The sequence below is a fragment of the Engraulis encrasicolus genome, chromosome 9 (assembly GCF_034702125.1).
Source record: "Engraulis encrasicolus isolate BLACKSEA-1 chromosome 9, IST_EnEncr_1.0, whole genome shotgun sequence".
NCBI classification, from domain to species: domain Eukaryota; kingdom Metazoa; phylum Chordata; class Actinopteri; order Clupeiformes; family Engraulidae; genus Engraulis; species Engraulis encrasicolus.
Genome location: NC_085865.1, coordinates 22,636,567 through 22,663,161, shown reverse-complemented (window position 1 = coordinate 22,663,161; position 26,595 = coordinate 22,636,567). Strand labels below are relative to the sequence as shown.

The 26,595-nt window shown below is 44.5% G+C and overlaps 1 protein-coding gene across 1 annotated transcript in view; it reads right to left on the bottom strand.

Annotated features, from left to right (window-relative positions):
- Nucleotides 1-26,595, bottom strand: part of dpyda.1 (dihydropyrimidine dehydrogenase a, tandem duplicate 1) — a 290,320-nt gene that overhangs the window by 130,586 nt on the left and 133,139 nt on the right. The window contains exons 11-12 of the mRNA XM_063206772.1: nucleotides 21,139-21,349; nucleotides 8,340-8,524 (exon numbers count right to left, since the gene is read on the bottom strand). Coding sequence (XP_063062842.1) covers nucleotides 8,340-8,524; nucleotides 21,139-21,349 — 396 coding nt within the window. The remainder of the gene's footprint in view (nucleotides 1-8,339; nucleotides 8,525-21,138; nucleotides 21,350-26,595) is intronic.

Genomic DNA, 26,595 nt, shown 5'->3' with positions numbered 1-26,595 from the left:
CACACACACACACACACACACACACACACACACACACACACACACACACACACACACACACACACACACACACACACACACACACACACACACACACACACACACACACAATGATATTATAAAGACCAAAAAAAAAAAAAAACACCACCACCACCAACAACAAAAACCTTTTTGACAGTGCACAACAATCAGGAGGGGGTCGTTGCACACAGTCTTCTTTATTTCAACACTACAACTGGCAATGTGCTTTCATTACTATTATTATTATTATTATTATTTGTTTACAATGTTGTTTATCTCTCTGCATGATGGCGTACGTGTAGGCAGACAGTGGAAGTCATACTCTGACAGACGCCCTAATTAGGCGAGCATTTATCAGATGCTTATGATTGCTTCCACACTGATGTCAGACTTCTTTACCATTCACTATGAACAGCGAGGAGACAGACAGAGTGAAACACAAAGAAAGGAAGAGAGAAAGAGAAACTACACTGTCTCGTCTTCAACAGTATATAGGAAAATGTCACGTCTTATAGTGATAGTCATGCAGACAATTAAATCAACTGAAAAAACCTTCTTCAGTCTTGGGGTTCCGCATAAACGTTTGCCGTGAGCTGTTGTGCTAATTATGTTTTATAAGCTATATAAATAAGGCATTAAGAGGTACATTTCGATTATGTTTGGCAGACGCGGCGAGCTTCGCTTTTGCTTGTTGTTGCTGCGAGGTTCGTGGCAGCAGCAGCGCCCGATATCATTACTCTTTCATAATAACACTGCTAAGTGGCTCGCTAAAATGAAGGTCAAGACAGCAGATCAATCGTGCATTAATCCACTCAGGTAGGCAAACACTCTGATGGAGGCCGAGCCGCACCGAGCAGAGCGGAGCGGCCGCGAGCACTTCTGATGCTAATCCCGAGACCTTTAGCAACACAAAAATTGCCCGTTTCACTTCCTCTTTCCTGCCTAGTCCATTACTGTAAAAAAAACGAGAGTAACAAGTGATCTGCTTGGCCCTACTCTTCCCATTTCCTCTTTCCAGTTCCCGAAGGTGGTCATTTAAATCTGCAGATAAATGTTCGTGTTGCCCTCCTGTTGACTGACCAACGACAAAGCACCCAACAATTAACCCCAAAACGCTGCAAATCTCTCGTAGCATTCAAGTCAAGGGGCTCACTTACACCGGGGTGATTTCAGCTCCAAGATGGGAGTTAAGAGGGAATTGGAATGGGTGTTTTCGTCCGCAAAAAAACAGAGGTCTTGAGGTCGGGGGCCAGGTGGCAGAGCTGGAAAGGTGGGTGTTAACCCCGTAAGCCTAAAAGGTGGGGTTTGCTCGGAATTGGGAGGGGGGGAATTAAGTTGTCTCGCCACACACACAGCCTGCTATTCAGCAGAGGCAAGCAAGCAAGCAGTAAGCAGTAGCATCCGGAATCCATTTGAACATCACTTAGCCAGAGTTAAGTCACAGAGATGGAACCCCTTTATGTCTTTTCCTTTCAAAGCGCCAGCGTATACACAGCATGCATAATGAGGCCTTTGGAGGCGCGTGGAGAATGAGACAGTGAGTAAGCGAGTCAGCGCTGTGAAAGAGGAGACGCGGGGGCAACAGGACTGTTTAGTGATCCTGTTGGCATTTTTCTTATGCTCCTGTCAAACAAGATTCAGTGAGACATTGATACTCTTTCTCTGTCTCTGTCTCTGTCTCTGTCTCTGTCTCTGTCTCTGTCTCTGTCTCTCTCTCTCTTTCTCTCTCTCTCTCTCTCCCTCTCTCTCGCTCCTGGATAAATTCACCTACAGTATAATGCTGGTCCCACCTTTGAAATAAAGAGCTTACCTGAATCCTTAGCATACAGTACAGTCTAAGCAGCACCTAAGAAGGTTCTTCCTTTGTCAGTAGGGTGAGGGCCTTACCGTAGGCAAGTACTGTACAAGCTTGGTAGAAATGGAAAAAAAATCCTCCAGTCTAGATGGTGTCAAGGGCAGGTATTAGAAAAAACTGTTTAAATATGCTTTCAATACGTCAGTACACTTTGTTTATACAGTTACACAATTCCCTCTGCAATGTGTGTCAATAAACTCAAGAATATTTTGCCAATGGCGGCAAATATGATTAATGCTATATTTCAGATTCCATGTTTGTATTCAACACTGTATACTATGTTGATGTTTTTGTAATGCTGTTTGCATGAATTTATGGTATGCGTTAACACATATTATGGTATGGGTGGATGGTGCTATAGCATATGCATGTTTGGTGTATTTATTACGTGTAAGCATGTGTTTATGGACATTTGCTTGCATTCTAATGTCAGAAGAATGTTTCTTGTGGAATTTCTAGTGTGTAAACATGTAATGCCATTCTGGTATGCAGCATATCTGTCAGGTGCTTGGACATAACATAATGTGTTCAAGGAAGAATATATTAATTTGAACACACTTAAATTAAACTAACTTTCTTTGACATACATTAAAATATTTAATTTGCCTACAGACAGTAGCCTACTGTGCACAGTATGTCTTCATTAAACCGCAACTATGTGTCAACATTTGAATGCTGATTCTAATGTTCTAGTTCACAACATACAACCATACCATAAATTAAATAGTATTTGAAGTTAAAAGACTGCACGCTAATTAAAAATAAAATTAAATAAAAACAAATGTTTGCCGCAACAGAATCTCACTGTGTTAAAGTCCTGTGACAAGAACAAGACTTAACACAAAAGCAAAGAATCCAGCACCATGTTTACACATGTCCATGTGCAGCCTTGACCACAACTTTAATGAGAGAGGTAATTCCATCACTAAAACTGACCAAACCTATACGTTTCTTGCGCTTACCTCACTAAACCTGTACACCTCTTGCACTTTCCTCCAAGAGCATCTGTTATTTTATTTAATTCGCTAACAAACATTTGTCCATTCTTCAGCGACATTTACAAAACTCTAAAATACAGTTAGCCAACATACCATACAGTATGCCCCTATACCCTCGGCACACAGAGTTAACACAGTTTGGCTGTGTTTACATACAGGATAATCACAGCAACTAAATTGTGTATCTTTTAAAGCTCATTTTCAAATGCTTACATTTTGAGATTTTTTTTGTTTCCATTTGATTGGCTTCATGGATATTTTCTTCACTGATATTGTAAAACCCTTTCGTAAAACTTTTTCTGATATATCATACCGTAAATGGTAGCCTGTTTCTACAGTACATCCTGTAGTCCAGGGGTGGGCAATTATTTTGGCCCAAGTGCCACAGTGGGTTTAGAAAGTTGACCAAAGGGCCGGATGTTGTAGGCAACTTGTCCATGCCAATAATAAGAAATGGTGTACGCTAACATAATTACACCATTGTCAGTTATGCCATTCCTGCTAATTGTAGATGTAGGTTTTAGTAATCTTAATTTCCAAGACTGTTGTTTTAGGTAGCCAATTTAAGAATGAGTGACCATGAATCTGCAGGTTTTTTTTTCTTGAAAAAGCTCTGAGGGCCGCATTAAATGGCTGAGCAGGCCGCATGTGGCCCCCGTGCCTGAGTTTGGCCACGTTTGCTGTAGTCAATAGTAAAAACATGATAAGCTTCCTACTGGCATCCTTTTGGAGGACAACAATAACCACATGTCTTGAAACCTACCTGGTGTACTCTGATTGACTCCATGTATCTTGTGAGATGAAAGCCAGTGTTCTTTGACTGATATGTTTCATTTTGAGCCTCGTGTTTCTTTCTAGTGTTTTGCGGCAGACAAGTTAGTCGCGGCAGACAAAAACATGTGTTATACAGTTTTACAAAATGAAGAGTTAGTTTATAATTAAAAAGATGTGGTTTGGAGAAGAAAATGAACAATTTGGTCAATTGTGTTTTGTAGGTGTGAGTTTATGTTAAAAGTTTACAAAAAGCATGCAAAGTATGGGTAAGCGCTTGTTAGCGATTAGAAAGAGACTGAACATGGATAGATGCCAGTGTGAATCACAGTAGCGAGTCAGACCTTCTAGCAACTTCTGTAGCACCTGTTTTCAGGTCCTCACATCCTCGAAGAGCACTGACTGCCAAGCGCGAGGAACGGAGGGAGAACGAGACGGAGAACGGAGGGAGGTGGCGCCGGTGTCAAAGAGCATCTGTGTGTGAGCGGCATTAAAGTACTAACATCCACGCCCATGTGGCACGCGCGCCAGGCTTTCATCTTCATAATTAGGCCGCTCTTCAAATCCTGCCTCTTCTGTTGGGTTTTGGGAACCTTACACGGGACTTAATTCCTGACATCTGCTTCCGTCTTGCCAGCGCAAAGTAGATCCGACCCATATGTGAGGTGTGTGTGCGTGTGCGTGTGTGTGCGTGTGTGTGTGTGTGTGTGTGTGTGTGTGTGTGTGTGTGTGTGTGTGTGTGTGTGTGTGTGTGTGTGTGTGTGCAAGTGTTTGTTTGGTGTATTATGCATGTCTCATTGCGTCTGTGAAAATTATCAGTGTGTGACAGACAAAAAATATTCACAAACAATGCAAGCCGTCACAAGAGGCAAGAATCAACAACCAAACTGTGTGTGTGTGTGTGCAGGGGTGGACTGGCAATCTGGCAAACCGGGCAAAATCCCGGTGGGCCGACGCCCCTAGAGGGCCGGTGATGTCGGTTTTTAAAAATAATTGTTATTAATGTTTTTTTTTTTTTTTTAAAATGACCGGCGGCCCACAATTTCGTGCTGACGGCCCTCGGCCCTCCTCCAATGACATCAGCCCACACATAAAGGGGCTAGAGGGAGGGGGTGTCCCATTGGTGCATCTGAGTCGGACTTAACTATTCATTGCGGCCCCACCCCTACCATGCATTAGGCCTACGCATTTGAGACACAATTCGATGGAGAGACTAAAACTAAAAGGTGGTGTGGAAAAGCTTGCGGAAAAGGGATAAAAAAAACTTGCAGCAGAGGCAAGATAATGTGTTCACGCATGTAGTGTTGTAGCAGCAGGAGAGGGACAACAACTTCTGCATGTTGGAAGTGAAGGAGCACGCTAGGAGACAGCAGGTGAAGCGGCAGTAGTAGCCTCTACGAGCCCTGACAGGTATGAGTCAAGTCTTTCAAACTTTAGGATACTCCATGCCTCTCCCCAACTCTCACTTCAGCATTAAACATTAATATTAAATAGGCCATTACTTCCCACCACTATACCTGTAAGTGTGCTTGAGTGCTTTGAACCGGTCGCACGACTCACGGACATTTGAGAAGACAAACATTCCATACACCAAACCACTGACGTGAATAATATTAACAATATAGTAGCCACGGCAGTGTGCCAAATGTATAGCATTAAATGGAACACCAGTGGTGTTGTTCTAAAGCATTCCGTGTACCAAATGCGTTTCGAAGACTGTCAAACTCATGCCTACTCTCACTAAATATTCAGCGATCGTTTGCGTAATCACATTTACCACGCAGTGAAAATGGCCATCGTCTTGTAACGGTTGTCGCGTCTCGCGTGTGGAAAAGGTTTGCCAAACGGATTTTTTTTTTTTTAATTCTTGGAGCACAATCAAACCATATTCTGTAGGTAAAGACCTAGCATCTCTCTCTCTATCTCTCTCAGCTGTTATTTTATCCAGGATTAGAAATTAGAATGATTGAAGAATTTCTTTTGAATAAGCTTTGACAGTTTTATCTGTAGACTATTTTATGTAGCCTACCACTTTCAGCACATATTTGACACACTAAAGCATTGTGGTGATAGGCAGTTCATGATTTTCTTTCATCATTCAAGCTATTAAAGTAGCTTCCTTATGCAATGAGAGATGCATTTTGATAACAGGAAATTAACCCCTCTTCTAATGCACCTGTTAGAAGAAACCCTCAATTTAACATTAATCTAGGTCAATTTATGAGTAGGCTATACACTCAGGATTGTACNGCTGGGCATTGCTGCCTGTCGCACCTCCTCTGGTGCCCATGGGTCAGCAAGAGAAAATAAGACTTGTGACACAAACATCTTTATTGTATAAATTACTAGACAAACAATACACTGAATACTATATTAATTTGAATATTTTGCAAGTGCTGCATTGTGATAAATAATCTATCTCCCTCTTCTCATCTAGTCAAACCAGGCCAGGATGAGGTTGAGTTAGAGAAGTAGAGTAGGCCTAGATTACTTTTGCTCTGAGTGTGGCCATTGCATTTCTAAACCACTGCCCAACCTAAGATTCATTTTAAATAAATAGTTGATATAGTCAGCACACATTTCCTGGTGTTTTCTGGTAGCTGAAAGAGAGATTCATGCATGAATATTGCGCCTTTTCGCATAGGCCGCTTGGTCAATAAGTAATCGCATGTGCTCCGCTGATTATGAGGGGCCGGTCTGGGCCAAAAATGCCCGGGCCATTTTGTTCTCCCAGTCCAGGCCTGTGTGTGTGTGTGTGTGTGTGTGTGTGTGTGTGTGTGTGTGTGTGTGTGTGTGTGTGTGTGTGTGTGTGTGTGTGTGTGTGTGTGTGTGTGTGTGTGTGTGTGTGTGTGTGTGTGTGGCTACTGTGGATGTTTGCAAGAAAAAAAAGCAACACCAACTATTTCTGTTCGAAATGGCAACTTCAGTGCTAATTCAGCAGTAAGGTCAAGCTGCAGCAGTCAGTTAGTAATTATAGACTACACCAAATGAATGGAACTCACAATAATGGTAATAATATGGATATCTCCATCTGAGGCATAGTTCATCCTAAAATAAAAGGAACAAAATAACCAAGAAAATACATATTTTTCTGTCCAGCCTCAAAGAACAGAATGAATCTGTACAGGGTTATTGGCTCTCATATTAATCATCAATTCTCTCTCCTGTATGCTGTGGAGCCAACAGGTGTGTGTATGTGTGTGTGTGTGTGTGTGTGGAGGGGTGGGGGGGTTTAAAGGGGTCAGTTGTCCTGGGCCCAGGGAGACAAGTGGCAAAGGGATCAGTTGTCCTGGGCCCAGGGAGACAAGGTTTGAGTTTTAATTGCACTGTATGTATTGCATGGGGGCCCTTTCAGATTACTTTGTCCTGGGCCAACCAAAAGCTGTCAGTGCCCCTGCCTTATGAGTGGTGCAGAGAGTCAACTTTGGGGACTATTTTACATTCCTTGCCAGCGGGCCACTTATACATGTGTGCATGCATAAAGAAATCTCTGCTCCCTACTGCAACGCTACATACTTCAATATTCCACATATTAGTTTCAGGAGGGTCTAAAGTCCTCTGTCTGTATCACCCCCATTGCCAATCAGTTTAATTATATTTCTTTTCTGTTAAAACGCCACATTTGTGTCATGAATGACTTCAGTTCTGACAATGATGTGATACAGTGCATGGCCTTGGGTACTTCTTCTTCGGCAGACCACTTCAAATGGCTCTACTTCATGCCGTCCTTTGCCAACATCCTTTTGGCATAAAATATTTATGCCATAGTATTAGAGGTTTTCAGACTGACAACCAATGCTGTGTCATCTTCATGATGAGTTCAAGTTATTAGATTGGCTTCTGGCAAGGAGATTCCGCACTGTCCTATTAGAGCAAAGTGCAAAAATTGGGAAGATGCAGTAGCTAACTATGAAAAAATTTAATCTCGATCAATGTTGTCACACTGCCCAGTACAAAAATGGCAGAGTAACAATGTAAATGCTTTCACACTTGCATTCTCCTAATTCATGTTGTTCAACATAATTTCCTTCAGGAATAAGCCATTCTGACTACCCCACTATTAATACCAAAATGATTCAGAGAGTGAAGTGATTCGCTCACAAGACAATATCAAGGTCTGACAAAGTTAATTTCCCATCACAACTCGTGTATTTGCCACACCTTTTGGATTTGCAGGGCAGAATAGCTGAACCAACAGTAAATAATACTCCTTGGGCCATGCCCTCCACAGCTGCCACTTTACTGAACAGCAGGCATCGTCCACCTCTACACCGAGAGTTGGCGCCAGCGTGCACTAACACACAGCCTAATCCCCTTTCATCTGGGGGCCAAAGGCAATTACCTAGTTTGCTGGCCTGGTTGTGACAGACCTGGGTAATACTTTAGAATAACTACTTATAAACAGCTTTATACACACTTTATAAATAATGAACTAATTATCAACAAATGTTTACAAATGTTTATAAATGGGCAAAGTACTATGTTAACACAGCAGACACAGCACAGTCGCATCGGTCCTGGAAGTTTCTCCTCCAAAGACCAGAAGGCATTAAACCACATAAAAACTCACACAGTAGAAGTTGATTCCCACTCCACTGTGCAGTCGTCGTTTGGTTCTTACTCATTTACAAACATTTGTAAATGTTTTGTTAAATGTTAATTACTATTAACTGCTGATGGCTGTGGGGCCCCACCTGGATGTACTTGTGGATGTGCCAGGAGGCTTGCTTCCCGTCGTTGACCGACTCCACCGTGGTGTTGGCCAGGCCCGCCACGTCGCCCCCGGCAAATACCCACGGCTCGCTGCACTGCATGCTCTCCGGGTGCAGGTCAGGGAGACCCCATCTGTTTAAGCGGATGGGAGCCATGGCCTCTCTCACTGCACACACAGACAGAAGGATGGGGAGAGAGAGAGGGGGCGGGGAAGGGAGTGGGGAGAGAGCAGAGGGATGGGGAGAAATAGGCATGAGCGAGAGTGTGAAAGAAAGAAAGAAAGAAAGAAAGAAAGAAAGAAAGAAAGAAAGAAAGAAAGAAAGAAAGAAAGAAAGAAAGAAAGAAAGAAAGAAAGAAAGAAAGAAAGAAAGAGAGAAAAAGAAAGAGACAGAGTCAGTGAGTTCTGGGCAGAGAGTTGCTTGATAGACTGGAAACCACACAGCGAGTAATATAAAGTATCTGACAAGACAAATGACTGGGAAGTGCCTTCCCCCCACCCCCCTCCTCCTCTTCCTCCCTCGTCTCCTTCTCTTTCTCTTTTCTCTGCAGTGCACTACCCCCATTCTCCTTTGCCTTCCTCTTGACTCAGGTTAATGTAACATCTCCTGATGCATTTCATTCACCGTTAGCAACATTAGCCAGGAGACACTCTGTCAAACTGATCTACATTAGAACATGGCCGCCCACTCCACCCTACACGTAGCAACCCCTCTCTCTCTCTCTCTCTCTCTCTCTCTCTCTCTCGCTCTCTCTCTCGCTCTCTCTCGCTCTCTCTCACCCCGTGCCCAATGCATACCTACACAATTCATCTTTCACAGGCAATGCATTTCAGCACGGACGATGGCCCACATCTATCAACGCGGGACTGTTTTTTAAATACAGATCTACGAGCTGTGCGAGATGTATTGCTCTCTATTACAATGACTGAGAAAACTTCACCTTTTTCCCGCGTCCACCCAGCGAGTGCAAGTTCCATATTCGAAAGCTAGTGGTGGAGGCTGTACATCGTAGGCCATGAATGATAGAATACAGAGGCTACCTCATTTTTCACAGGTACATTCATAAAAACTGACTAGGCCAGGACCACTATCACATATTCTTTCTCTCGGGGGTAGAATATTACATATGCATTGCTAGAGGGGAGACAAGAGTGGAGAGAGAGAGAGAGAGAGAGAGAGAGAGAGAGAGAGAGAGAGAGGGGGAGAGGGAGAGAGAGAGAGAGAGAGAGAGAGAGAGAGAGAGAGAGAGAGAGAGAGAGAGAGAGAGAGAGAGAGAGAGAGAGAGAAAGAGGTTAGAGAAATAAAATAAAAAGAACAGAGGAATGGAGAGAATGAGGGAGACAGAAGAGGAGAAATAATTCCACATAATAGATGAGGACTACACGGCTTTGGGCCCTGGATCTCCCTCTTGGTCATTCGAGATTCTGAAAGTCTTTCATCTGAGCTGGGCTAAGCTATGACCAAACAGTCTATTTACACAAGAGGCCCACAAGATAAGACACTGATTACCAGCAAATAGACAATAACAAAATGAGGCAAATTCCAGTCTCCTCTGAGCACAAAATTGAATATATTTTGGTGTGAGGAAGAAAATTGGGCTTTGGAGGGTTTTCACAGACACATTTTTTTGCTTTTGTTTAGCTTCGCTGGGTGACAAGCCTAGATGGGCCTACTGTACATTTGGTACGTTGTGGACACTATGGTTGGATAGATTATGAGGATATAAAGCATCTATATATTGTCTTTTGATCCTTCAATGTTATATTTAAAATGCCCAATGATTTTGGGAAATGTTACGCCATTTAAATGCAAACCAAAATGGTCCCCTTAATGAAATAACAATATAAATTGATCGTGTTCATCAAGTGTGGAAAATCAATGCTGACACAAATTGGCAATGAACTGGAATAAATTGACCTTGACAATTGGAATTACTTAAAATTATTGGACGGCTGAAATGGAGGGAGAATGTCTGACAACCATAGAGCGAATAGCTATCGTAGGTGACACTGCACTAATGTTGTGGATTTTAGGGCGTCTTGACTGAAAATGCTTGACGCGTGAAATGTTGAAAGGCTTGCTGGGAGTTTGTCTTTCCAAAGGTCATGCAGATTAGTTGAAATGTGCTCCTCAGGCTCAGTCATGGCATGGCTATGTTGCTTCTAAAAGTTAAAAATAATTCCTAACTTCTTTCCCAGGTGATTTAAAAAATACATAAAATGCAGAAATATGACTGTTTGCACAGCTGATGAATCACCCTGCTCAGAGCAAGAAGTGAAGTGTACAAGACTTCAATTTTTAACTTTAAACTTGTTGACCTGCCACATTAAAGCAGTGAGATGGGAGATGGGAGAAGTAGTGGGTCTAATAAGGGCCATGTCTAAAAAAAAAATCTCATATTTGGAACATTTCAGAAATGTGTGACCACTGGGTATGCATGTTGAGTGTGGTTCATTATTCACACTCAGTTGGGAAAGTGTGAGCAGGAAAAAGCTGCTAAAAAGTCGTGTACCCCTCAAACAGATAGACTAAGGTAGTTAAATGTAGGTTGTTAGATGTACATATTGCCGTTGTGGCAGTTCCTAGGTTACGTACAGTATGTACCTATCCCATGCATAGGATGCATGCCATCATCCTCTGCACTAACTGACGATCTTCCCAATCCCTGCTAGATTACGACAGTAACTTTTTTTTTTAAAGAGAGACAAGGGGTCCTCAGTCTGACAAACTCTGAGCAACACCTTGGCACACCAACAATCAATACAGTGTCAACATAAGCATTCTGTTGATACTTGTTTTTTTTTCAGTGGCTTCAGAAGATGAGTAATAGTTGAAGATTTTTGGGAGTTTTACAAATTTGCTTTTAGATTTCCTGTGGGGGAGTTTGAGATCGCAGATGCCAAATTTGTTGATAGGAGTCCTTGGGGATTCCATCTGCTCCTGGTGATTTGTTGATGGGCATGGCGATTGCAAAGCTCTCTGAAGTTTCCCTGGTGCTAATTGTTTTTTTTTCTGGCTATCTTTGGATAGCTCTGATAGGCAGAGATTAATGAATAAATGAAATCTGTCGCCCCTTTGCACTGTTTGTATTTTTATCAGTAACCATGTACTGCCGTCTGTGTCAGGCACATTATCACATTGGCAGAAGAGTAGATGACTCACCGACGACTTTGTACCGCAAGCTGTTCACCTTTAATTTATATTCAATTTATAGTGAAAGCGAAAGCCATGCCTGGACTCAAGTGTTAGTTGTTGAACTAATATTTTTCCATGTGATAAGAATCAAAGGTGCAATAGTAAACAGGAAGTAACAAAATAGGTTGAAAACATTAAATCACTAAGGGACTCAGTGTGGCACAATAGTGTGATAAACCGTAGTCAATAACAATTCAGTATCAAAGCCAGCCTGTGACGAAAACAGAAATATGGAACTATGATGAAGTGTTTAGATCTTGCTGTCACCAATTCAAAATAAGTCCAAGGTGTAACTTGCACTGTGGCTGGCAGTGCACGCAGACTAGAAGACTTAGTCTAGTTAGACTTAGGGTCTAAATTCAGTCAGTATTGCATTCAGTCAGTATTGCGCTCAATCAGGTTTGTACATTCCTCTTCATGTCGTGGCATTGTCATGTTGTGACAGGTTGGTTATGGACCTTCTAAGAACATGCCAGTTCGAAAAACTTTGGGGGTTCGAATGACTGTCAGCCATTGTGATCTTGCCTACTGATGTCATTAATTGTTATATAAAACTCCCTGTGTTCTGCTGTAGTTATATATTCTCAACTGTATATACACACACAGTACATGCACACTTGCATGTAAGACACACACACGGACGCACGAACGCATGAACGCATGGACGGACGGACACACGCACGCACGCACGCACGCACGCACGCACGCACGCACGCACGCACGCACGCACGCACGCACGCACACACGCACACCACACACAGCACACAGTCTCCCTCCTTTTCCCTTGTCGTCAAAGTGGCACCATCTTGTATCCTGGATTTCTATTCTTAATTACAGGCTAACAAAGATGACAGATGTGCTGGGGAGAGGCAGGCATAGCGAGAGAGAGAGAGCCGAGCCTTCCTCATTAGGTGGCTGCTTCTGCCGCTGCCTTCTAGAAAGTACCGGCTCGACCTGCGGCGACCTCTCCATTTCACCCCGCAAGTTTGAGAGATGAATGTTGTCTGTTTCAATGCTTTACACGACTGCACATGTGCGGTGTGTGTGAAAATGTGTGGGTGGGTGGTAGTGTGCACACAGGCATGCACAGAGATATGTGTGGGCGCCGCGCACATACACACACATATACACACATATACACACATACACCTTGGGAGAAGCAGGGTCCTCTCTTTTTCTTACTCTCTTGTTGTCTCTCTCTCTCTCTCTCTCTCTCTCTCTCTCTCTCTCTCTCTCTCTCTCTCTCTCTCTCTCTCTCTCTCTCTCTCTCTGTGCCCCATTTTTTACTCCCTCCCTTCTCACCTTTGAAGAGGCCGTGGAGTGTGACAGACCTGTTCATTCTTCTAAGAGATCAGTCTTAAGTAAAATAGCTTTTGCACTCTCTCACTCAAACACAAAAACACACACACAGACACACACAGACCCACACTAGCACACACACATACACAACAACACACACACCAGCACACATGCACACACGCACACACACACCAGCACACACACCAATACACAGAAATGCAGGCGGTAGACGACCCACGGGCATTCTCTGGAGACAGCTCGGTGGCGGCAGATGCAGATTTCCAGGGCCCATTAACCAAGGGGAGCCATGCTGCCTTGAGTTGCACTGCGCCCGCCACCAAACAGACAAAGACAGAAAAAAAAGAGAAAGAAAGAGAGAGAAGGAAAGACAGAAAGCCAAAGCCGGCGGCTGGCCAGCTCCCGTTGAGCGCAGAGCACACAGCCTCCTTCCCTTTCTCTCTCTCTCTCTCTCTCTCTCTCTCTCTCTCTCTCTCTCTCTCTCTCTCTCTCTCTCTCTCTCTCTCTCTCTCTCAGCAGGTGGGCGGACAGAGAGAGCGCATTTTCTCCGAAAAAGCTGACTCCCTCCGCAAATGAACCGAAACGCATCGGCACAATCGGATATGTGTGAATGCCGCGCCGAGAGACACTTACTGACGTCTGTACCCACATTACATTACACAGGCAGGCCAAGGCTCTGCAATGCAGGGGCCCAGAGTCCATTGCCAAATATGATTTTTGGGCGGTTCTGTATGGCTGAATGTAGGTTACATCGTTTTTTTTCTACTCTGTTTCTCTTTCATAGTGTCTTGAAAAGATTTCTGGGAAAGTGGTTTATGAAAGAAAAACCTCAGGGGGACAAAAAAAGACAGAAAAGAATAAGTGAAAAGATTCAATACTCTCGGAAAGTATTCAATACTCAATCTCTATTTTTCAACCAATGATGGAACTTTCTACAAAACGGCCATTTTTTGTGCAATGCCTACAGTAGTTGCCGTCTTTATTCTCACTAGGTTTGGACAATGGCTCACGGCTGAAAGAAATACTTTAGGCCCCTTTACCTTACACAAGAGGATAAACTAATGTCGGAGGATATACATGGAGCAGCAGCCACTGAATGGTGCCAATAGACGCCTTTTGAAATATCTGCTCCATGTTGACACATTGGCCAAGGCCACAGTGCATCTCTGCACAGCACTTAGTAAAGCTGTGGGTATGCACTGCAGGAGGGAAGAAAGAAAGAAAGAAAGAAAGAAAGAAAGAAAGAAAGAAAGAAAGAAAGATAGAAAGAATGAAAGAACGAAAGAATGAAAGAAAGGAGGGAAAGAAAATGAATACCAGAACAAAAGAATGAATGAACAAATGAAGAAAGTGAATTAACAAAAAAAACTCTGAAAAACAAACAAAAAATAGAAATGAAAACAATCTCACAGTGGCTCACCGTGAAACAATTTGCCACTCTTTGACAGTCTTCCATCGGGGGCTACAAAGCACACCACTGGTGATTCATTAGCACGTAGCAGGAGCCAAAAACTCCCAGACACACACGCACACAGATACAGACACACACACACACACAGACACACACAGACACACAGAGACACACACACACACACACACACACACACACACACACACACACACACACACACACACACACACACACACACACACACACACACACACACACACACACACACACAGGGCGGAGGGAAAAAAGGGGGGTAGAACACAAGGAAAGCACACAACAAAACCAAAGAGGAAGACGAAGAAGAAGAAGAAATCCTGTGTGATAAATTAGCTCGGGAGGGGTCTGTGATCACAGTCATTACCACTGATGTGCGGTGATTAATGTATTGCTGAGGTGTGAATATTTAACGCAGGCGTGGATGTGGAAGGTGTGTGTGTGTGTGCGTGTGTGCGCGCGCGCACGTGTGTGTGTGTGTGTGTGTGTGTGTGTGTGCGTGTGTGCGTGTGTGCGTGTGTGTGTGTGTGTTGGCGGGGAGGGTGGAGTTGGGTTGGGATTGTGGGAGTGGGGGTGGACTTTGGAGGGGAGGTTAAGGAGTGAGGAGTGGGTAGGGTGGTAGTGTTGGTGGTGGTGGGGTTGGTTGGTTGGCTGTCTGGGATGATTCTCTGTCTTTCCCTCTGGAATGACAGGATTCTTGCAGGGAGACGGTTTCTTCATCAGGGCATACTGTTGCGATTGACACATGTGCACATGCTTCACCACAGACACAGATGTTCCTCCACACGCACACATGAACACACGCACGCATGCACACATGCATGCATGTGAACGCATGCGCAGTTGCACACGCACGCATGCAAGCACAAACCCATAAACGGACGCACATACGCACACATGCACCTATGCACGCACACATGCACGTATGCACGCACACATGCACGTGCACACACGCGCGTATCCAGCTTGTGTCTTGCACCCCACTCCAGCTCCAGCTCCAGCTCCAGCCAGGGGATCTAATCAGGGCCGGCCTGCATCCCCCCTTCCCCTTCCCCTTCCCCTTCCCCTTCCCCTTCCCCTTCCCTTCCCCTTCCCCTTCCCCTTCCGTGGGACGCACCCCCAGATTACCCTGCTACTGTTTCACGCTTACTCAGCTCTTCCCTTTAGTGGAAAACAGCACATGCAGCCAACCCCACCACACACACACACGCACGCACGGAAACGCACGCACGCACGCACGCACGCACGCACGCACGCACGCACGCACGCACGCACGCACGCACGCACGCACGCACACACGCACACACGCACATACACACACACAAGCACAGACGCGTGTGCGGTCACACACACACACAAACACACAAACATACACACACAAATACCAATGGACACACTCAGGCCTGCACAAGTGTGCACGCACGCACGCACGCACACACGCATACACACATACACGAACATACACACACACACACACACACACACTGCTCTATCTGATTCCCCCACCTCCAGTGCCGCATCAGACGAGGAGGTTGTTGAGTGGTTGAGTATTTCATATTTCCTTCAATGAAAGAATAGTCTTACGGGGCTGAAGGAAATGGATGAGAGGAGGGCAGAAAAGATCATTGCTCAGCACTTCTTTTTTCACAAGACACATGATAAAATGGAATGAATCAAAGACATCTCCTTGGACAATATTACTATCAGAGGTTCAGTACAGTGCGTTTGTCAGGTTGAGTGAGTGAGTCGCGGCGTACAGCATGTACAGTAAGCCAACTGTGGTCAGGCATGGTGGTGCTTTTAAAAGACAAGCGAACACACTGTGATTGACTGCCATAGCTGAGTTGTGCCCTTTTTTTTGCCTTTACATTTTTTAGAAGCAGCCACGTGTGATAAAAGAAGCACTGGCAAATGTTTGAAAATCCCCAGAGGGTGAAGACATTATGGCTTTTCTCAGACATTCTTGCCAGCTCTGTCAAATTACTCTTTTGTTTCGGCAAAAATTGGTTCTTTTATTTATTCTTCGCAAAAGCCACAAAGGTAGAGCAGAGCTGCTTCTTTGCTAAACGGTTCTTTGGAGGATTTTTTTTTCCTTCGCCCTAAACTGGCTGCTCTCACTTTGACCTAATGAGGAATACGACTGACTCTGGTTAGAAAAAAGCTAAGTAAATAAGCCTACAGAGAAAACAGTATTGCCAGAAAGTACCAGAAAAAAACACAATTCTTTCTCTTTCCTTCCTCTGTTTTTATCACTCTTTTCCAACCTTTCTTTCTGTCTATAATTCATACAGACACATACACACAAATACGCACCCACGCACGCATGCACGCATGCACACACGCATGCACACGCAGATCTATGGCAGCAATGAGGCTGAACCGAAAGGAAATACAAAATCGCTATCAAATTAAGCTAGTTAGTTTCCAGTCATGCAGGCCGTTTAATTCTTCCTCATATCAGAGATTCCTCATGTTTTAATTAACCTCACGGGCTAATTGCCAATAATAGCAATGCCCTTCTCCAGTCTGAGGACACCTTTGGCTAATTTACAGCAAATTCCACGCACGTTCCACAATACCAGGTCAAACATCGAGGTCTTCCATTTAAAGAACATCTAAAATGGAATCCACAGTTGTTGTTGTTTTTTCGACACAAAAAGAAGCGTTGACATGGTAACCACTTCTACGCAGCTTTGATTAACAGTCAAGCATTCAGCTTTTGGAGTATGGACCAACAGATTATAAACAAAGCTTGATTGAATCTCACCCAATTGATGACCATAGAGAGAAGAGCATAAAAATATGTGAAACAGACGAAGGGTGAAGCGCTTAGGCGGTGGCTAAGAGAGGCCTGACTAAACAAACACACAGTGGCAGGCGGCGTGACATTTGCTTTGGGATGCACCGGGGCCTTACCGTACAATCACTTGGCTGAGTAAATGTGTACTTTACAGTCATGGCTAATTATGAATTCGTGTAGAACAAGCTCTGGTTCCACCCGCTTAAGTGGCCAAGGTCCGCAGCAGCAGCAGGCCACACCGTGAGGCTTCACAGGGCTGGCTAATGGCTTCCGTGGGTAACCAGTTGTGAACGCCCCCTGATACCCACATTCCCCCTCATCATCCAGCCACCGAACCTATCCACCCACCCACCCACTGACCATGCTCCACCCACACAGCTGTCTGATGAGCCTCATTCGTACCCTACGTTTGGTCAATTACGTGCAGATTTCTGGTCATACAACCTAACCATCAACACCTTCCTACTGCCTTCTGTCTTTGACATGTGGTGTGCTTTTTCCCCATTGCTTTCGATAATGTTTGTAAATTAAGTTCCTACAATTTTGTGTCAAAATATGTACAAAGTCAGTGTTTAGAACATATGATGCCCTATACCGTGGCTCTTACGATAGGGCGCTGGCCTGCTACATCGGCGAGCCGGGTTTGATTCCGGCCCGGCTCATTTGCAGATAACCCCCATCCCCAGTCATTTCCTGTCTGTCTCACTGATTTATCGCAAATATTAAAAAAAGCAAAAAAAAGAATATGTGAAACACTCCATTCTTGTTTCTGTAACCATCTCACATGCAGAGTATGAATGGGCTTTAAAGGAACAGTCAACCCCTTTTTGATTTTCTCATATTTGCAGTATTTCCAAGCATTATTCATGAGTGTGCATATAATTTTCTTCTCAGTGTTTACAGTACTTAGATTTATTGGTACTGTATCAGAATTATTAGCATAGCTTAGCATAATCACTGGAAGTAAATGGGAGCATTAGCATCAAGCCACAAGTGATCACAGGACGGAATTAAATAGCTGTTTTGCATTCTGGTGAATTTTACATTCATTTTAAAGTAATTTATAAGTACATTTGATTTCGTTTGCTCCCATAGACTTGCATTGCTATGCTTAATTTGGCTATACTGACTAGGCAATGCAAACACATAGACGAAAAAACCTAGGTATTCTCATATTTTACTACTGCCAATTAACATTTGAGCAATTTCTTGAAATAAGGGGGTCTGTTCATTTAATTCTCCATATTATCCCTGGTCAACTTAGGGCTGGGTGATTATGCAGTGATGAACATTTTGCTTCCTTGTTGCGACCATAATAGAAATTCACAGGAAATGTGGCCTTTGGGTGTATAATCAAATTACCTGACCACATAGGGGTGCTTGTGAGAGGGTATGCATCACCAGCAGTCTGAAAAACATATGTCAACCCCTGCATGATATAAACCCACACACGCACGCACACACACAGGCACGCATGCACGCACACACACACACACAAAATCCTTAAAACGAACTTCACAGAGCGAAGGAAAAAAAGTACGAGACAGAAAAAATACCCTATGGCACAAACAAAAATATATTGTTTGAAAGGCCGTTTGTTGCGTACTCTGCTGAAATAACGGGAGGTAGATACGGTGAAAAAAGAGAAAACAAAAACAAGAAAAAAAACAATAAAATAAAAAGGATATACTGTGTAGCTTGGAGACTAAGTTAAACGATAAGAGTCATACAAAGCAGCAGTGTGGCATCCCTTCCCCTCCTGATGAAGCGAGTGTCTCTTTTCCTACACACACCCCCTCTCCATAACCCCCCCCCCCCTCTCTCTCTCTATCTCTCTCTCTCTCTATCTCTCTCTCTCTCTTTTCCAACCTACCACCAACTGGTTAGAGAGGAGGAGGAATGGAAAGAGATTGAGAGAGAGAGAGAGAGAAGAGAGAGAGGATTCTCCAAGAATAATACCAGGTGTAGCATCTGCATAATGATTTGTGCCTCTCTCCTGCAGGGGCTGTCTTGCAGGCGCCGGTGATAATCCTTTCACACTGGTTTTAAAGCGCACAACCATTTATCAAGTCCGGAGAGCTCATTCAGGCCCATTTGTCACAAAAATTGCGATGTGCCGGAGAAAATTAACTGCCGAAATCCAAACATTAAGCCCAACATAAAAACTCCATTCCGACACCCACTTGCACGCACACGAGCACACACACACATGTTCCCGGAAGCCGTTAGAACTGCATGGGGTGTTATGATGATGATGGGAAGGTGAGGGTGGTGGAGGGGTAGGTTAGGAGTGGGAAGGTAAGAGGGTGTGTGTGAGGGATGGGGGTTAAGGGGGTGGAGGGGCAGGAAGATGGAGGTGTAGGGGTAGGAGGGTAGAGGGTAGGAGTGCTGGGGCAAAGAAGCAAATACATGTGAGATTTATTATTTTGAACGAGTAATCAGAGAATGAAAGAGAAAAGCTGCATGGGGTGAAGGAAGCAGCCGGATATGGCCAAATGGTTAGGAAGTTTTTCCTCGGGACTAGTAGGTTACAGGTTCGAAACCCATCCTTACCAGAAGGGAGAATGCAAGTGGTATCCTTCAACCTTCATCCACGGCTGAAATGGCACTGCACAAGGCATCTAATCTCACAACGTGAAAGGGACTGGGTTAGCTGTGTGTTGCTTTGGATCATCAGCCACAGTAAGTGTAGTGTAATAGATGGGAGTTGTTAGGAGTGTAGATGCTTCTTTGGAACGTGGGACATCCATAAACTCACTAATTCACCGAGTACAGTCACGGCAGCAGACTCTGAAACAATGTTATGATTTCCAATTTCACTATTGTGCCATGAAAAAAGCACACACACACACACAAGTGGGCAGATTATGGCTGACAGTGGGACACCTGTTCAAATTTGCCATCGCCCACTTCATCGCTTAATCAAAGACTTCTGCCAGCGCCAGGCAGCCAAACTAATTTGGCCCTAATGAAAATGAATTGAATTGGTTGCTGAAATGGCGCTGGCAATATGGCATCTTCCTCTGCCTAAACTATCAGCGATTCCAGTCAGCGCTTGGACTGAAGTGCATTAGAATCTCATTACCACAAGCACTCAGCCAAACTTTCACATCTAGGCTACAGATGTCTGGAATTGCGAAACATTGAAAATACGTAAGCCATGTTTACAGTTTTATGCAATACACAAGCCTTGTTATTGTACTTTGTATGAATCGTGTATTGAACGGAGATTAGAGTGATTAGAGATCAACAGCAATTATCTATACATTCCAGAAACTATAAGACAAATGTACAGTATGAAAAGCAAAGGACTGTTAGCTGACTAACAAGGTGTCGTGGCTTTTAACTGAGGTGCCACACTGGGTGCAAGTCAGACCAGAGGCAATTTCCCAAGCCTTTCCCATCTAGGGTTGCCAACCGTCCCTTGAAATATGGAATCGTTCGGTATTTAGAAACAAAAGTACGATTCCATATTGAGCTGAAAAGGGACGCAATTTGGTTAAAACGCAGGAAATGACATCTAAGAAATAGCCAACATTTTTTTCTGGGGGAGGATTGCGCGAATGAGGTGTCCCTTGTTTTATCCCCAGGGAATTGGCAACCCTATCCCCATCTTTCCCCTCCACTCAGTTCCTGCCACTCTCTCACTATCCTTTTGCAAAAAAAAAACCTTTTGGGTTGTTGAGACCTGATCCAAACTATAGAGAATATACAGTAGCCTATGTCATAAATAAATTAAATTGCAGCAGTAATATTGACACTGTGGTGTTGTGTGTAGAGATGCACCGGATCCAAGATCCGGTTCCGGATCCGGCAGGATAATAGGGTTTTTCACAGGATCCGGATCCGGTTCCAGGATCCAGCATGATAAAAAGGGCCCACGTGTGTGAGTAGGCTATGTGTTTCCACCCTTTCGTAGGATCCGGTATTCGGTTCCGGATCCGGCAGGATCTTAGGCAGTGGATCCGGTATCCGGCAGGATCCAAAAAATCAGGATCCGGTGCATCTCTAGTTGTGTGCTGTACCTTTGGGGTCGGTGAGTCCTGAGCCGAATGCGCTGATGATGTAGTCAGCTTTGAGGCGTATGGTCTGGTACTCGTCCTCCAGCCAATCGCCCGCCTCGCTCTGCTCCGTGCGGCAGAACTCCATGCCGGCCACGCGGCCCGCCTTCATCAGCACCTCGCGCGGAGACATGAAGGGCAGGAACTCACACTTCTCCTCCTTGGCCAGCTCCATCTACACACGCACGCATGCATGCAGGTACGCACGCACACACACACACACACACACAAACGCACACACAGTTTAGTACTTTTATCTGGATCTCTCCATAAAGGCAGCATTACAAATCCAAATAGTGAATTTCATAGCAATCAGTAGGGACTGATCAGAATCATAGGGTCCTATGCAATACATTACACGTACACACACACGCACGTAAACACACACACACACACCACCAACAAAACAAGAATTGTTAACGACATGGCAGTAATGGTCATTCATAGAAAAACTGTTGAATTGTCACATACAAATCTTGCTCAATTGCTGTCTCAGAAACATGTTTCGTGACAGGTGGAATTAGATTGTAATTATGTCAAAAAATATAACCATTTGCTTTTTAATGTCCTCTAACTCCTGTTTGATTAATTGGAATGAGTCACGATCACCAGAGCAGCGAGGCATGTTCAGATACACTTGTACACGTGCACAACAAATCTACCAAGAGTGCACATTACAAATGCAGAACATGCATCCCTTGTCTTTAGCATTACCTTTAGCCTTTCCACCCTATTCTAACTATTGTTATCCAACTTCGCTTTCACCTTATTCTAAGGAACAAAGGAAAACATCTTCCACACTTCTGGGGTTGACACGCCAGTGCAACTAGAATAGGACAAGGCATCAAACTTAAACATAAAAAAATCACCATGGGTTCACTACAGGTATCTTCTGATTTTTCTTCTTATTTATTCGTTAAACATTTCAACGTGTACCCGTGATCATCAGGGTCTTTGATCACCGTATTCTAATTGTGAAAAGTTATCCAACTCTTTTTTTATTGCTGGCACGGAGATATTTTTCATGCCAGGTAAGGTGACACCGTAAGGTACACTTGTCTTAGAATAGTCTTGTTGCTTAGGTGCTGTACTGAAGAAAAATCAAAAGTGTACGCTTCTATTAAAATGATAAAATGATAAACACAGAAATCTTAGGCAACCATTTCTATTGTTAATGTCACTAACTGTAACTGTAAGTCTGTGTTAATTAATTAACCTACAGAACAATCAAAGTGAAGCACGTACAGATCCTGAACACCTGTACACCTACATCGCACAAAATGTGAAAATACAGTGTACACCTTTTAAAATTAACCTCACTTTATACTTCTTCTAAATCTCTCCATTTTCTTACAGTTTCACACTTTGTGCGATTCCAAAGAAAAAATATCCTCTATTATATGAAGGATAGCTACACCCACTGGAGTCCAAAAAGGCACTATATCTCATAAACAAACTTAATTAGAGCGTGGAGGTGGTGTCAGAAGCTTAACAAGTCTACCTCCGCAGAAGCTAAGTAAACAGATATGAATCACTTTTTTAATTTTCCCAGTCCTCTCTGTGTCATTTATGTTGTCTCTATGGCAGTGCGTGGTGTTGACTGAGAGGACGAGAGAGGGGGAGGCATGGAGGAAGGAGAAGAGGAAAAGACGTGGCAGAAGTTAAGTTCTGTGGAAAAGATCAAAAATAGACACGAACATAGCATATGATGCAGTACTCAACTGGCAACTCATTTGCTTCTCATAACCCTGGTAACCGCACGAGTCTCCGTTCTTTCACCTTGGCATTAAACAGGGGGCAGCTGCTTCACAATCAAAACCCATAGGCATAACCATTTGCATTTCTGTGTCACAAATAATAACCCCACAATTATTTGACGCGCTGATGACCTGTGGTGTGTCTTTGTGGGTGTTGAAAGACGCCGTATGTCTTTGTTTGGTGTTAAACGATTTATGCACACAAATTGTCAGGCTGTTAGAGGGGGAAATGTTAGCGTGGGATAAAAATTAGCATTCGTTACCATGCAAGCAAGCAAGACAGCACAAATAGCACATGTCGAGCTAAAATAAATTCAAGTTAACTTGCACAGAAATACGTTGAGGTATTGCGTGGGGAAAATAAGTGTGTGTGTGTGTGTGTGTGTGTGTGTGTGTGTGTGTGTGTGTGTGTGTGTGTGTCTGTGTGTCTGTGTGTCTGTGTGTCTGTGTGTCTGTGTGTCTGTGTGTCTGTGTGTCTGTGTGTCTGTGTGTCTGTGTGTCTGTGTGCCTGTGTGCCTGTGCCTGTGCCTGTGTCTGTGTGTGTGTGTGTGTGTGTGTCTGTGTCTGTGTCTGTGTCTGTGTCTGTGTCTGTGTCTGTGTCTGTGTCTGTGTCTGTGTCTGTGTGTATGTGTGTGGGCATGTGTCTGTGTGTGCACAAACGCGCATGTATGTGTACGTATGTGCGTATGTTTTCTAAAGGCAAAAAAGAAAAAAAAAATCTGAAACAATAAAGGCAATGGGTTGTTCAGTTGTTGCAGTGTGAAGTGACAGCATGTCCTTGGGGTCTGTGTCATACATAGAGCACTCAAGAGATCTAAATGGAGACAGCCATGAGTTGCCTTAGCGTGCCTTGCATCCTCCTTTTGCACCCTTCCCCACACATCCCCCATGCCTATCCACCCTTCATATCCTCCGAATGCATCCTTCCCTCGCATCCTTCACACACACTCCCTTCACATATACTCCAAAGGCATCCTTCCCTTGCATCCTCTCTACTCATCCTCCATCCCCATCCTCCTTTCACCCCCCCCTGCATCAATTCCTTATATCCTCCACACATCTTCCCTTCGAATACTCCAAGTGCATCCTTCACTTGCATCATCTCCACTCATCCTGCGTCCCCATTCTACACACATCCACTCTTCGCATACTCCAAAAGCATCCTCCATCCCAATCATCCCTTCACATCTTCCATGCATCCTTCCCTTGCATCATCCACACTAATCCTCCCTTTGCATACTCCAAACTCACCCTCCATCCCCATCCCCCCAATGCATCCTCCCCGTACACCCTACACACTCATCCTCTCCCCCCATACATCCTTCCATCTCTTCCACACAATGTGTAGCCTATTGACTAAGACCCCAGAGGGGACAAGTTGAGTCGTCTTATCACTCCTCACACTCTCCCGTTGTACCCTCCACACCCACCCATCGCCCTCATCTTCCCTTAGCATTTTCTTCACTCATCCTCACTGCCTTCACACCCTCACTCATATTGAAAGTGAAAGTGAAAGCCCACCTGGGAAACTCCGACTCTCATTGTCATTGTGACACAGCACACAGCACCTGACTTCCGGCGGCGGCGCACGTAGGTTGCAGCAGCCCCTTGCTTTCCCAACTTTCAGTGTTTATTTGTGTTAAAATGTGTCTTTCGGAATGTCTATCGTCGGAAAATATGTCGGAACGCACGTACAGTCGGCAACAGCTGTTGCAGATAAGAATGGACAACTTAAGCAATGTATTGGATGTACCAATGAAGACCCTGGAAGAACTAGGAATTCTCCGGCGGCATAGGACTACATCGGACCCGTCTGCCTTGCTATGCCGACGCCGAAGAATTAGGAAAAGGGGCAAACGAGGTGGCGTCGAGACACGGCTTGCAGCCAACCCAACTCGTCCAGCAATACCATCAATTCTCTTGGCAAACGTCAGATCTCTGGACAATAAGATGGATGACATACGGCTACTAAGATCAGCGAACAAAACCGTGAGGAACTGCTGCGTTACGGTGTTTACCGAATCATGGCTGAACGACGGCATACCCGATTCGGCTTTACATCTGGAACAACTAACGTGCCACCGAGCGGACAGAGCCCTTGCAGAGAAAAAACGAGGAGGAGGAATATGTGTCTACACACATGATGCTTGGTGCAATAATGCTACGGTAGTACAGAGGCACTGCTCTCCACGAGTGGAGTTCATGATTATCAAGTGCCGACCCTTCTATCTACCCAGAGAAATCTCCGCTATCCTATTAGTCGCCGTCTACCTCCCACCCAGCAACAAAAATGGCGTCAAAAGCGAGGCACTGAACGAGCTGCATCGGGGCATCAGTGAACAACAAGATGCACACCCAGATGCCTTCACAGTGGTACTAGGAGATTTCAACCACGGAAATCTCAAAACAGTACTTCCAAAATTTCATCAACATGTCAACTTCCCAACAAGAGGACAAAACACCCTGGACCTCGTTTACACAAATCAGAAGAGAGCATACAAGGCAAAGCCCATCCCCCACATTGGATCATCAGACCACACGACAATTCTGCTACTGCCAGCTTACAGACAAAAGGCAAAACTCACCAAACCAGTTCTGAAGGAGGTGAGAAAATGGCCTGAGGGAGCCATCTCACGACTTCAGGACTGCTTTGAAACCACAGACTGGGACATTTTCAAAACAACTGCCACCCACAGCAATCACATTGACATTGAGGAGTACACAGACACCGTGACCTCCTACATCACAAAATGCATCGATGATGTTACAGAAATAAAACACATCACTACCAGGGCCAACCAGAAGCCATGGTTCACAGGAGACGTTCACCGACTGCTGAGGGCCAGAGACAAAGCCTTCAGAGCAGGAGACGTAGCTGGCCTAAAGACAGCAAGGGCTAACCTGTCCCAGGGCATCAGGAAAGCAAAAAAGGAATACTCAGACAAAATAACAACACACTTCAAAGACAGCAGAGATGCACAGAGCCTGTGGCAGGGCATACAGGCCATCACGGACTATAAGCCTGCACCACGAAGCTGTGACAACAACACCTCTCTGCTAAACGATCTGAATAGTTTCTTTGCCCGCTTTGAAGCACAAAATGACACTCACCCACAGAAAACTCCCCCTCCCCCCCATGATCAACCCCTTTACCTGTCCTCTGCCAGTGTTAAGAGGACACTGGCCACCATCAACCCACGCAAAGCAGCTGGCCCAGACAACATACCAGGCCGAGTGTTGAAGGATTGTGCAGAAGAGCTGAAGGATGTCTTCACAGACATCTTTAACATCTCTCTGGAGCAAGCAGTCATCCCATCACTTTTCAAAGCTGCTACCATCATACCTGTGCCGAAGAAATCATCACCATCATGCTTCAATGACTACCGTCCTGTAGCACTGACGCCCATAATCATGAAGTGCTTCGAACGGCTAGTCCTGTCACACATCAAAGCCACCCTACCCCCCACCCTAGACCCCTACCAGTTCGCATACCGAGACAAGCGATCCACGGAGGATGCAATTTGCTCTGCCCTCCATCCAGCCCTCACCCACTTGGACAATAAAGACTCATATGTGAGAATGCTGTTCATTGACTTCAGTTCAGCATTCAATACCATAATACCACAACAACTCATCAGAAAACTGGACAAACTAGGTTTCAGCA